This window comes from Caenorhabditis elegans, chromosome III, assembly GCF_000002985.6.
Source record: "Caenorhabditis elegans chromosome III".
In the NCBI taxonomy this organism is placed as follows: domain Eukaryota; kingdom Metazoa; phylum Nematoda; class Chromadorea; order Rhabditida; family Rhabditidae; genus Caenorhabditis; species Caenorhabditis elegans.
The window spans coordinates 6,620,105-6,632,521 of NC_003281.10; the positions used below are offsets into that span (position 1 = coordinate 6,620,105).

General features: G+C 36.1%; 2 protein-coding genes across 2 annotated transcripts; one reads left to right on the forward strand and one right to left on the reverse strand.

Moving 5' to 3' along the window:
- The first annotated feature begins 149 nt into the window (after window positions 1-149).
- Window positions 150-3,189, forward strand: C13B9.2 (glycerate kinase type-2 family protein). The gene is made up of 5 exons (NM_066061.7): window positions 150-240; window positions 698-1,201; window positions 1,251-1,443; window positions 1,489-2,113; window positions 2,958-3,189. Exons 1-4 carry the CDS (start codon window positions 163-165, stop codon window positions 2,088-2,090), a joined length of 1,377 nt encoding a protein of 458 aa, NP_498462.3. The 5' UTR covers window positions 150-162; the 3' UTR covers window positions 2,091-2,113; window positions 2,958-3,189.
- Window positions 2,596-4,868, reverse strand: copd-1 (putative coatomer subunit delta). Its single transcript, NM_066062.5, has 5 exons — window positions 4,716-4,868; window positions 3,999-4,631; window positions 3,570-3,941; window positions 3,395-3,503; window positions 2,596-3,136 (listed from the first exon to the last, which is right to left on the reverse strand). The coding sequence occupies exons 1-5, from the start codon at window positions 4,855-4,857 to the stop codon at window positions 2,845-2,847; spliced, it is 1,548 nt and encodes a 515-aa protein (NP_498463.1). The 5' UTR covers window positions 4,858-4,868; the 3' UTR covers window positions 2,596-2,844.
- Window positions 4,869-12,417: the final 7,549 nt, after the last annotated feature.

Genomic DNA, 12,417 nt, shown 5'->3' on the forward strand with positions numbered 1-12,417 from the left:
TTATTTCATTTCTCGAAAGGCGGTCTGAAATCTAGATAAACCACATGTCCAAAAAGATCAACCAGTTCAAAGTTTATTGTATCTTCAACATTTTATCATGTTTATAAGCGTTCAAAAAGATCAACTTTTATAAAAATTTATTTTTCCAGCCGAAATTCGTAAATGGCTACTCGAAAAGCAGTTAGAACAGCTTTTGAGAAATGCCTGTTGGCTGTGGAGCCCCGTTCAATTGTCAGAAATGTAAGTTTATTTCAAAGATTTGAAAACATACTATTGCCCAGATACGAACCGTCGCAATTTTCCGCCAAAAGTACGGTAACCGGTCTTGACACGACAATTTTTGGTTCAAGGCAAGAAGGTTTGCGCCTTTAAATAAAGAGTACTGTAGTTTCAAACTACTTTTTGTTAAAGAATCCTTATTGATTTTCCACACTTTTCAATCAAAAATTAATTACTTTCTGAAAACAAATAAAATTTTAAGAAATCGAGAAAAAACCTTAAAAACCAGAGAAAAATCACGCAGAAATGACGAATCGGAAACTACAGTACTCTTTAAATGCGCGCATCATTTTAACCAATGTTTGTCGTGTCGAGACCTGGTATCATTTTAGACAACATACACTTATTTTCCCGTCAGTGTAATAAAATGTTCGGAATTTTTCCTTTTTAAAAACGTGCTCAACTGAAAATCTTCCAGGCAATCTCCTTGAATCCGTCCTTATTGAAAATTGCTGATTACAACTATTCATTGTCTAATTCCACTAAAATCGTCGTAATTGCATTCGGAAAAGCATCGATTCTAATGGCAAAAGGAGCAAGAGACCAGCTCAAGTCATCACTTTTACAGAAAACAATTGTAATTGCACCGGAACAACAAAAAGGAATTGAAAATGAATTAGAAAATGACACTGAAATATTATACGGAGCAAGAGATAATCTTCCTGATGAGAAATCAGTTTTTGCGACCCGAAAAGTCATTTCTGAAATTCGAGATTTCGACTCTGAATCCACGATTTTTCTTTTTCTAATTTCCGGTGGAGGTTCAGCTTTATTGACTTCACCCAGTGCTCCATTGGATTTGGCTGAAAAATTGGAAACTATAAGAATTATGCAAGCACATGGGGCTACAATTCAAGAGCTGAATACCATTAGGCAGAATCTCTCAGATGTGAAAGGTGGCAAACTTTTGAGAGAGATTAAGGTTTTGTTCTGTGAAGAACTCATTAGTTTTTATAAACTTTAAATTCCAGAAAGGATGCTCCATTGCGCTCATCATATCTGACGTCATCGGGAATCCTGTGGAGCTCATTGCCAGTGGACCTACAGTAATCCCTGCCCATCAACAAGACAAGTTCATCATTTCCAACATTTTAGAAAGTTTAAAAATTAATAAACTGGAACTTCCGGTAAATGTGAAAAATGTATTGGAGAATCATGAAAAAGGTGGGTACCAATATAGTAATTGTAATGAAATATTATAATTTTCAGAACAACTCCCTGAAAATACTTCACGTTTCCAAAACTTCATAATTTCAAGCAACAACTTTGCTCTTCGAGCGGCTGCTGAATATTTAACTTCTTCTGGTTATAATTCAACAATTGTGACGTCATCATTGTCTGGAAATGCTGCTGAAATCGGAAAAAAGTTTGCTGAAATTATTACTGAAAAATCAATAACTTCGAGTCATCTTTTAAAAAACTCGAATTTAACTATCGAAAATTATCCAATTGCTCTACTTTTTGGTGGTGAGACAACTGTTCATTTGTCTGAAAATCCAGGAAAAGGAGGTCGCAATCAGGAAATGGTACTGAGCTGTCTGGATGCTTTGAAGACGCGAGTTCCAGCTCATAATTTCACTTTTTTGAGTGCTGGAACTGATGGACAAGATGGACCTACGGATGCTGCCGGAGCAATCATAAGCAATGAAGATTTGCCTTTAAATTCTCTTCTCAACAGTTCGGAATTTTTGCAAAATTCGGATTCCTATAATTTTTGGAGACAATTCAAAGGAGGAGCGAATCATATTTTAACTGGACCAAGTGGAACTAATGTGATGGATATTCAGATTTTGCTTCTAGATCAGCTCTAATGAATATTCAATTTAAACCAGAGGTGGGCGGATATTTTTTTCGGATATTTTCTAATAATGAATTTATCAATAAGTATTGATGTAGTTATTCTGGAAGAAATGTATCCGAACAAAAGAGTAACTATTAAGCAACATTTTAATATGATAAAACCTAGAAAAATTCTACAAGTTTTCTGTATAAACGATATGCAAGTCCATTATCCGATATCCGTAATATCCGTAGTATCCGATATCCGATGTTGCTCGGCTAATAAGTTTTAAGGTCTCGGTAAGGAAAACTTGTAGAATTTTTCTAGGTTTTATCATATTAAAATGTTGCTTAATAGTTACTCTTTGGTTCGGATACATTTCTTCCAGAATAACTACATCAATACTTATTGATAAATTCATTATTAGAAAATATCCGAAAAAATATCCGCCCACCTCTGATACTCTACTGATACTGATACTCTGATACTGACTACTCGATTCTATATTCTCATTGAAATGTTTGAAAAACAATCGTACAAAAAAAATGTATCCGTAAAACCCAAAAGAAATGGAAATAAATAGAAGAGCATACATAAATTAAAATATTCTCAATAAATACAGTATGAATTGGGTCGGAGGAGAGTGGCTTATGCATCACAGCAATCAAAGGGATAACATGATTTGCAAAAAAGGAATCATGAATCTCTAGAAAAATTAGTGGCTTGGTGGTGGTATTGGAAGCAATAAAAATATCAATCTTGAAGATCTCTCGAATAGGAATAAATTACACAATTTCGAAATTTTCCGAGTTGAAAGTAGTCTCCACTGAATAAGTTACCGGCGATCCATCATTTTTCACAACTTTTTGTACAGTAATCGGCACAAACAAGTTTTCAGAAGTGAATCCAACGGAGACAGGGAAGAAATGATCACAATGGCCATTTGGAACTGAGAATTCAAGGGTTCCCGAAGAGTTCGAGCTGTCAATCACAGCTAAGGACCAAACAATCACGTTCTTCGTCTTGTGGTACTCATATTCTCCATCACACTCACCAACGGATGGAGCTGTCGCAGTTCTGAAAAATAATACTTACTCACATGATATGGAATGATAAAGGTGCCTTCGAATATTTTTTCTGTTTTCATTCAAGCAAAACCAACAAAACGATAAGCCGGAAAATTGTAAACTGAACGAAAATTTTTGGGTTTTTGAAAACTTAAAATTTTTTTTTCAGATTTTGGAAAAACCAAGAGAACTAAAAGGTTTTTGTTGGAAAACACGGCAGGACTGATATGTATACCAAAATTGTCAAAATAAACTTTGAAAAACTCACGGAAGTGGCACAATGATGCGAACATTGTTCAAAGTGATGTCCTCTCTTTGCAATGTGTACTCAATATTGACTTGGACTCCATCAGATGATTCTTGAGGCCAGCAATTGACTGAAATTTGCAAAATGGTTGAAAATTATACCAATACAATTGTGAATTGTTTGTCTTCTAACTTACAAGAAATTGGCAACTGCTCTTCTTCGGAAAGTGCCATTTTCCATTTGAGAATTCCCACATCTGAGTTAACTGGATATGGTTTTCCGTTCGGCTTAATTTTCAGTGTCGACGAAGATTGCCATTCCTTCTTATCGAGATTTGGATGAACTTGAAGTTGAGTTCCAGCTGCAGATCCATTATTCATTTTAATTGAAATTGGAATAAATTCGGGAGATCCAATAGAGAGGGTAACAGTGGCTTGTACTTCTCCTGATTCGAGCCCTCCATCACGACTGACACGGGTATTAATTTTCTCTTCAGTTCTAACGTGAACGACTTCTCTCTTGACACGTGGAGCTGTGGAGATCGGTGCGGCGAGAGAGGAAACTCCTCCTGAAAATTATAAAATTTATATGTAAAATAAATTTAATATCAAAAAAAGTTGATTACCTGAAAGACTAGCTTTCTGTACTGGTGCAATGCTTTGACCTTGTTGTCTCAATGTATCCAAGAAATCATCTTCATTATTCGTTTTTCCTCCCAACTTCAGTGCCTTTCCACCTCCAATTGGTCCCTTCGGTGCCGATGGTCGTGGAGCCGCTGGCTCAGAAACTGCAGCTGCATTTGGAGTGGATGATGAAGAGATTCCTGTGCTTGATTGATAACTTGGCTTGAGCCCTCTGCTCAAAGCCTCCTTCTGAGCTCTCTTGAGTTCCTTGGCCTTTTCAGCCATTGCCTGCTTGGCAGCTTTCTCTTGAGCTTCCTTGATCTGCATAAAAACTCTTTCCTCATGAGAATCCATCTCTGTGAAAGTTCTGATTTGAGCAAGATTGACGCTCTCGCGGTATCCGAGAGTGACGACCTCATCGAATGCAAAAATCAGATCAAAATCGTGAGCAAGAATCTCTTTCTCCTCATTTGAGCGGCAATACTCTGGAATGACTCGTACGAAAAGGCGTAAAGTTTCCAAGTCCTCGAGAATGTTCGAGTTTTTCGTTGTCACCAACACAAGGTAAATGTTGTCCAGAGGGTGATAAACGTAGCGGACGCTGTCTGTCTCGACAAATGTATGTTGACGAGTAGCTGAAAACAATTTAATGTTTAAAAATCAGAAATAAAATTAATGTCTAAGGGTTTCCAATATACATAGTACTTTTTTTAACTGACCAGCTTCCTTCTCATTCCCAATAAGCTTCGGGAAAGCATCAACGAGCCCTTCCAAACGAGATCTCATCATGTCATTTACGAACTGCCGGGCAACAAGCAATTTTCCCGTCTTCGAGAGGATGCAAGCGGCGATCAACACCATTGTGAAATACTCTGAAACGAAATAATGGCATCGAAATGGGAAAAAAAGCAGAAAAATTAAGTACACGTTGGTTTTACGCTTATATGCTACGGGAAAGTTTAATAATTAATTTAATTGTATTACATTTTAGTTAAGTACGGTTATCAATATTAAATATTGAAAACATCTAAACTTATATTGTTCTGTGAAGAGTTCCAATAAAAATCGAGTAAAAATTCGGAAAAACTAGGAAAAAATCGTGTGAAGTTTTGAGATAATGATGGAAATATATTAAAAATTTTGTTGATGCTTCAAAAAACTTAAAGTACGGAGTACGACACCAATAATTTCAAATTTCTCTAATTACGTCGCCATTTAATCCAAATTCAATGAAATTTAAAGTGTATAGCATATTTAGGGACATAAATAACTCGATTTTCAATTAAAAACAAAAAATTTAAAGCTAGAAACTATTAAAAATCAGCTTAAAAGATGAAAATCTCCAACGAACAACCAGTGAAACGTCATTTCGTTGCGAGACCTCCCCGCGGCCGCTGACCGGGAAAAGGGTAGTTTTAGGCCATGAGCAGGAAAAACTTTTTTGGCAGGCATAGAATTTCTTTGAGTGCACATTTGATCAAATATTTGAGAGAAATTTTATGAATTAAAAAAATATTCGCGACTGAAAAAATTCTAGCAGCAATCTTTTTTTTGAGAGAGAATCGATCAGTTTTTCAATCGTTTTTAAGCACTTAAAAAATGTCACACGTGAGAATTTAAATTAGGTTCATGATTTGAATTCAGGGCAAATACTGTTTTACTATTTGATCTTTTGGAAATTAAAATTTTTTCAACACAAAAGCCAACGCCAAAGAGAGGAAGGGTCTGAAGAAGGTCTCAGCGACAGGATCGAGCCAAAATGGCTCAGCGAGCGAGTATACTCAGACAAACGCTTAGTAGTTTAATTAGATTTCAACCATATTTGATTAGAAACTGAGCAAATATAATGGGGACATAATTAATAGGCTTCCTATTCTAATCCAATATGGATTTTCTAATCAAATATGGTTGAAATCTAATCCAATGTGGAACAAATCTAATCCAATATGGCCGAAATCTAATCCAATATGGAACAAATCTAATCCAATATGGCCGAAATCTAATCCAATATGGTCGAAATCTAATCAAATATGGCTGAGATCGTGCCATATTGGATTAGATTTCGACCATATTGGATTAGATTTCGACCATATTAGATTAGATTTGTCTTCTAATGAAATATGGAGGAAATCTAATCTAACATGGATTTCTAATCTAATATGGAGCAAATATAATGCAATACGGATTTTCTAAACAAATATGGTTGAAATCTCGTTTAATAGACAGGTGCGAGTCACGGCTAACCGACTCAAAATCACTGCTAATTAGGCAAAACGGCCAAAAAACCAGAACTAATTAGCTTAAAACCATGGCTAATTAGCAAACCATTGCTAATTAGCAAAAAAGCAGTGCTAATTAGCAATAATACACAGCGCCTCAAATCTGGAGAGAACAGCGAAAAAAGTGGTTTTGGAGCGGGAGCGCGTTTGCTGCAGACGTCGCACGAATTGGAATTAATGTATAGCAAAACAGTAAAATATCGCGTTTTTGCTGGATTTTAGGGATTTTAAAGCAATTTTCAACATGCGGGACCGCCCAGAGACTGTTTGCGATGCGATTTACTTCATTTTAACATAAATTTTTCTCCAAATAAGCTCGAAACGAGCTCTGAATTTCGGCGAATCTGAAAAAATTTTTTGACGAAAAACAGAATTTTGCAAATAAAAATTGATTTTAGAGCAATTTATTGCATAAATATTTGCTTTTAGATGTTTTATGAATAGTTTGAATCTTTTTAAAGAGTTTTAGTTATTAATTTGACTGATAACACAGAAAAATGATTTTTCTTGGAAACGAAATCGATAAAAAAGTAAAGCAACATTTATCAAGGGGAATCTGGCAAAATTAGTTGAATAACTTTTATGAAATTAAAGATTTCAATAGAATAAAGTTACAAATCAATCAAAATCACTAAAAATACAAATAGTTCTGATCAAATATCAATATTCCAATCTACCAAGTGATCTATGCCACGCCAAATTTCTTATGTAAGTGTTGCTCTCCAATTTTCCTCAAAAATGGCTCAAATACTCACGTAAATGATCAAATTAACATTTTTTACAAGTTTGGTGTTATATTTTCTTTTCCTTGATAAGGATCCATGAGGTTCTTCCTACCCTCTACAGCTCTAGATACCTCAACTTCGACAACTCCTATCTACTCGGAGAGGCGAGATATCAAAAAGTGATCAACTGAAAACTTGTAGAGCACATCAAAAACTATGATATTCAATTTAACCTACGTTTTTATCTTCCAAGATTGGGGAGTTAGACTTACATTTGTATTGCATACTTTTTGTTATTCTAATGGCTGCTCTAACTTCCTCATCTTAAGAGATAAACACATGGTTTTAACTAATTATTATAGTTTTTATTATGTTCTAAAATTTCTTAGTTAATCACTTTTCAATATCTTGCCTCTCTGAGGAGATAGGAGTTGTCGAAGTTACAGTATCTATAGCTATGCGCATATGAAGAATCATATGGATTCTCATCATGCAATACTACTTATCATCTGAGTTTTGTGGGAACCAATGATTCAAAAATGTTTCTTCAGATGATAAAACAAGTTTTGCTTTGATCTGAACATATAGTGTTGGTTTAGTGAAGATCAACTGCCAACTAAACAGTTTCCGTTGAGTTGGGCATTTTTGAGCAATTTCAAGACTTGAAACCGTGTTATTTCTATCAAGCTGACGTTTAAAAATTGGAATCAAACATATTGATGCTTGAAAAAATTTGTTTCGCGTAGAAATTTTGTCATAGAATTAACTTGTTCTAATCGGTTCGAAAATCAATGATAAATCAACCAAATCTTGAATTTGTTCAATAAAATATTTTTTAAAACTTTTTTAAAGCAATAATAATTCCAATATTTAACTATTTGTTCCAAATTTCATCTTGAAAACTCGAATAATCGCGAAATTTCGTCTGATATTTATTTAATACCGTAAAAGTGTGCAAGCGCGCTCCGTTGGACTTTCCAATTCTCGATTTTCACAACTCTCCCGATTTGAGGCGCTGTGTAATATCGATTTTTTGTTTTCTTTCATTTTTATTTTATTATCCTTGCTTTTTATAAGTAATATATTTGTTTTTTTACATTTAATTCATAATTAACGTGTTTCATTAAACTTGTTCGATTTTTTAAAACAATTTTTGTATTTTTCTAGGCAGATACACGTTTCGAATGGTGAAAAGTCCGAGAACGACGGTTCAAAGGATTCTGAATTCTGCTCCACGAAAGTTGCTGATCAGAAATGTGATTCCTGTTGGACGAGGTATTACTTATTTATCAAATCATTACATTTTGAACATTATTCCTCAGGTCCAGCACATTTCGAGGAGTTCAATCATCCAATAACAGGAATTCAGCGAATAACTTCCACTTCGAACTTGGTACCGGAGGTTGTAAGAGAAGGAGAAGAAGTAGAAGTGAACAGCTATTTGGACGACGAAGAAACTTCAGAATTTATAGACGAGACTAGCGGGCCCTGCGGGCCCGCCAGTTGTAGGGGGTATAAGGCGAGTCCCCTTGCCGGGCGTAGGTTCTCGGCTTCGCTCGAACCTGTTAGTGGGTTCGTGAAAATTTCAGTAGGTCAATGGGAGTCTTCTTGATTTTTGAGTTCGGTTTGACCAAAAACAGAAGCACCCGTTGAATCAGTTAAAGCTGAGTTTTGATTGATTGAAGTTTGAGGAGGCGAAGGGGGAGACGTACCCATATTTTGTATAAAATCGAATATTTCTATTCGAATCCCGATTACTCACAAAAAACAAAAAAGTTTGTCAGTTGGCAGTATTGAACCAACTACCAAAATTTCTGAGACATACGCAATAACCACTCGGCCATGCGGGAGAGAGCTCAAACTGGGAGTAAGGAAGGTAAATTTCTGGAGGGAGTCGTCTTTCGATTCCGCTTTCTTCAATAATGTCAATTTGGGAAAAGATGTTTGAAACCGTTTATCACTGATAAGTCAGCGGGAAAACGAATTTTTGAAAATTTTATTACAGGATTGTACTCATTATTGAATTCCCGAAAAGGAGACGTACAGTTGAGGGCTATATCTTGTAAACTGTTTGATTTGTAGAAAATAAACAAGTTTTGGCCTAAAAATTAAAAAAATAATATCTCTTGGCAGAGCATTGTTAATGACACGAAACTTCATCTTCCATTAGATAAAATCAAAAACTATGGATCAAAAATACATTCCGCAAAACTTTAGTGGAAAAAATGTTCAGGGGACCCAGGAAACCACTCCCCCCAGTACTAAATTTTTGAATTATTTTTTTCTTGAAAAATTTTCCCACTGAACTTTTTACAAATTTTATATGTCTCGATGCGTGTCGATGAAACCTACACGTCAGTTTTTATAAAACTTTGAAAACTTGAAAACTGACCGAGTTATGATGGAAAAAGTAGATTCGCGAAAACGGGAAAGTGTGCAAAATTTGGCACTTATTCGTCTTGCTCGGCCGACTCATAGAACTTTTCTCAATTCTGAGTTGAAAATCGTGTTCAGCGTACTTTTTTACGTAGGGTAAACAAAAAAAATCTCAAAAAAGATGAAGTAGAACTTGAGATAAAGACGAAAAACTACTTTTTCGGAAAAAAAATTTTTTCGCAAAATGGCATTTTTTGGCCTTTTGTTTTATCACAACTTTTTTTCTTTTGCACTTATGAACTCAAACTTTTTTTCAAAAAATCAGTCTCTCTGAGTAGTATCTTGCACATGAGTTTGAAACAAAACAGAGCAAAACCCGAATTTTAATTCAATTAAAACATGCTGTTTTGGGGGTAAAAAGAGCAACAAAAAATTTTTTCAAACTGGGGAAAGCCGCCCTGGGCTCAATTTTGCTCCGAACTTAGTGCCGTTTTCTGCTTCACCGTGGGGCAAAATATTTCTAGTAGGATTTCAAATATTAGAGCATGAAGTCACACGGTTCAGGAGTTATTAATGAAAACGAAGTGGGACATTTTTTCGCAAGCCAAAAAAAAACGCGAAAAAGGGGCGGAGTCTGTACACTCGGCATTTATTAGAGGCTGCTTGGCAGAATGGTGATTTTCGCTACCCGGTTGACGAACTTGGCCATCAAGAAGTGGATCTAGACGTCGAAACCGACGAATCATTATATTTGAATTCTCAGCAAGAGGGATTTCTATGCGATGAACGGAGTCAAATGTTGCGATCTCTGAGCAATCAAAATTTGAGAACTATTTTTTTCCTCATCAGTACTACGAACTCAAAAGCTGCAGTTATGAGATGTCTCGATTTTCACAGTGTGCCACAGGAAAGGACTGTCAAGAAATTTTTACTGGAAGATTCACATCTGATGCGTGTCGAAGTATGCAATCTATGCGCCAGGAATCTTGAAATGTATGTTTTACACGATATATCAACCCTAAAACATTTAATTTTAGTTGCGAATGTGGAAGTCAGCAAGAAAAGTGTGAACTCATTTACGGAAATCTGAAAAAGTGGCTGGAATTGATACTGAACTGTTATAGAAATATAATAATTCAAACAAAAAAATCAATGTTCGAAGAACTCCCAAGCTCCTGTCCCATGAGTAAAGGAATCTTAAAACAAAAACTCCTTGACGAAATGGCAGACGATGAGATGTGGATGATTATGATTATGTCTTTTCGACTTTGATCATCCAAGATGGAACTGTGAAATCCATCGTTAATGCTATGGCCAATCATTGGATCGATTATGTGAGGCATTGAGTACAGCTTATTCCAATCATTGTTTGAACTTTCAGCTCGTCCCCAGAAAAAATCAAGGAGCCTTCTCGATTAGCAACAAATCGGAACATCTCACTGCCTTCCCAGGAGACCTGATGAACTGGCCTTCAGGTTTTATTAAAGATCGTTATGATTTCAACAATTTGGAACAATGTCTTTCAGGCCTTCTCTATAGCGCAATCAAACTGGAAGATGAGAACGTGGACACAAGCCTTTTGTCTACAGCCGTGAGCTCGCTGTTCACAAATCATCTGAAAACTAGATTGTAAGTTTTTATTTATCTTGAATTTAGCTAGAAGTCCAGTAAACTTAGTAAATCAAAACTTCTTACCAATTGATGAATTTTTGCAGTGAACACGCGCGCAATGCCTATCGTAAAAAGTACGGAGAGGATCCACCAAAAATCACGCTTGTGAAGCGTCCAATTGCCGATGCGGAGCAATTTCTCACTGAAGGCAACGATGACGAACTCAATGAGCAACATCCATCAACTTCGAATGCAGACAACAATGACTAGTAAGAACCATACTCAATCCCCACCATATAAACAATTTTTTGTTTTGATTCCTGCAAAACTCCTCCGTGAAACGTTTTCTTTTCTTCTAATGCCTTCCTCATGTTTTCATTTGTTATTTCATTTGTTTTCCATAATAAATATTGTTTTTCTTTTTTTTTAAATCAAAATGAATTAAACGGAGTTCGAAAAAGCGACAAATCACAACTAGCTAGCAAAATACCAGGACTATTTAGCAAAAGAACCAGAGCTAATTAGCGAAAAACCAGAGCTAGCCAGGTTGACTCTATCCCTGGTCAAAAAGCTAATTAGCAGTGATTTTGAGTCGGTTGGCCGTGACTCGCACCTGTCTGAGTGGTTGAAATCTAATTAGACTACTAAGCCTTTGTCTGAGTAAGCGAGGAACGATCGTCTCGTTGAGAAGCTCCCAATTCATGTTTAAAGCCACCCGCGGAGCAATGGATTCACTTTTTTGAGTTCTTTATTTCAGTGTGGTTTTTTGACTTCACGTTTCTGTTCTGGACATAATAAAAACTCGATTGGAAACCGATCACATTTTTCGATCGATAAATTCACGGGGTTCTGGCCTTTCTCATTGAATTTTCTCGCTCCATTGACAATCGCCTGCCGGACAGCGCGTGGAAAAGTGTCGCGTACACACGGACAAACACAACAGTTTTACAACTAAAAACGAGCCGCGACGCGACACGCAACGCGCCGTAAATCTACAGAAAATCTCTCCGACCCAAAATGGCCTAGTTCGGAAAACTCTGCCATTTCGATTTATGAGGGAAGCCAGAAATCCGTGAAAATTACAAGAAAATGGATAAAAATTTTCAGGAAAACTAGATTTTTTCTGCAAAAAATCTGAAAAACCAGTTGTTTTCTGAAAATTATCCCAAAATTGTGCAAAAATTCTAATTTATTCCAAAAAATCTCGACTGGCAATTTTTTTGGTCATGGTTTTTTTGGTCATCGTTTCAGGTGCGAGAGCCTGAGAGGACCTACTACCAAACTTTGAGAGTTTAATGTTCCACTTTTATTCTGACAAAGTAAAATTCAGACAAGTAATCGATGATTTGAGGCCCCACCAAAACAGGATGCAACTCAAAACAGGATGCACCAAAACAGGATGCACCAAAACAGGATGCAGGGGCGGGGCC

What these genes read in the sequence shown, in the direction of transcription:
- C13B9.2 (NM_066061.7), top strand. Translation starts at nt 163, where the DNA reads ATGGCTACTCGAAAAGCAGTTAGAACAGCTTTTGAGAAATGCCTGTTG. An exon ending in CCCGTTCAATTGTCAGAAAT is followed by an intron (nt 241 to 697) that starts GTAAGTTTATTT and finishes AAAATCTTCCAG; the next exon opens with GCAATCTCCTTGAATCCGTC. An exon ending in ATTGGAGAATCATGAAAAAG is followed by an intron (nt 1,444 to 1,488) that starts GTGGGTACCAAT and finishes TATAATTTTCAG; the next exon opens with AACAACTCCCTGAAAATACT.
- copd-1 (NM_066062.5), bottom strand. Translation starts at nt 4,857, where the DNA reads ATGGTGTTGATCGCCGCTTGCATCCTCTCGAAGACGGGAAAATTGCTT. An exon ending in TGGGAATGAGAAGGAAGCTG is followed by an intron (nt 4,632 to 4,715) that starts GTCAGTTAAAAA and finishes AATTGTTTTCAG; the next exon opens with CTACTCGTCAACATACATTT. An exon ending in CGCATCATTGTGCCACTTCC is followed by an intron (nt 3,137 to 3,394) that starts GTGAGTTTTTCA and finishes ATTATTTTTCAG; the next exon opens with AACTGCGACAGCTCCATCCG.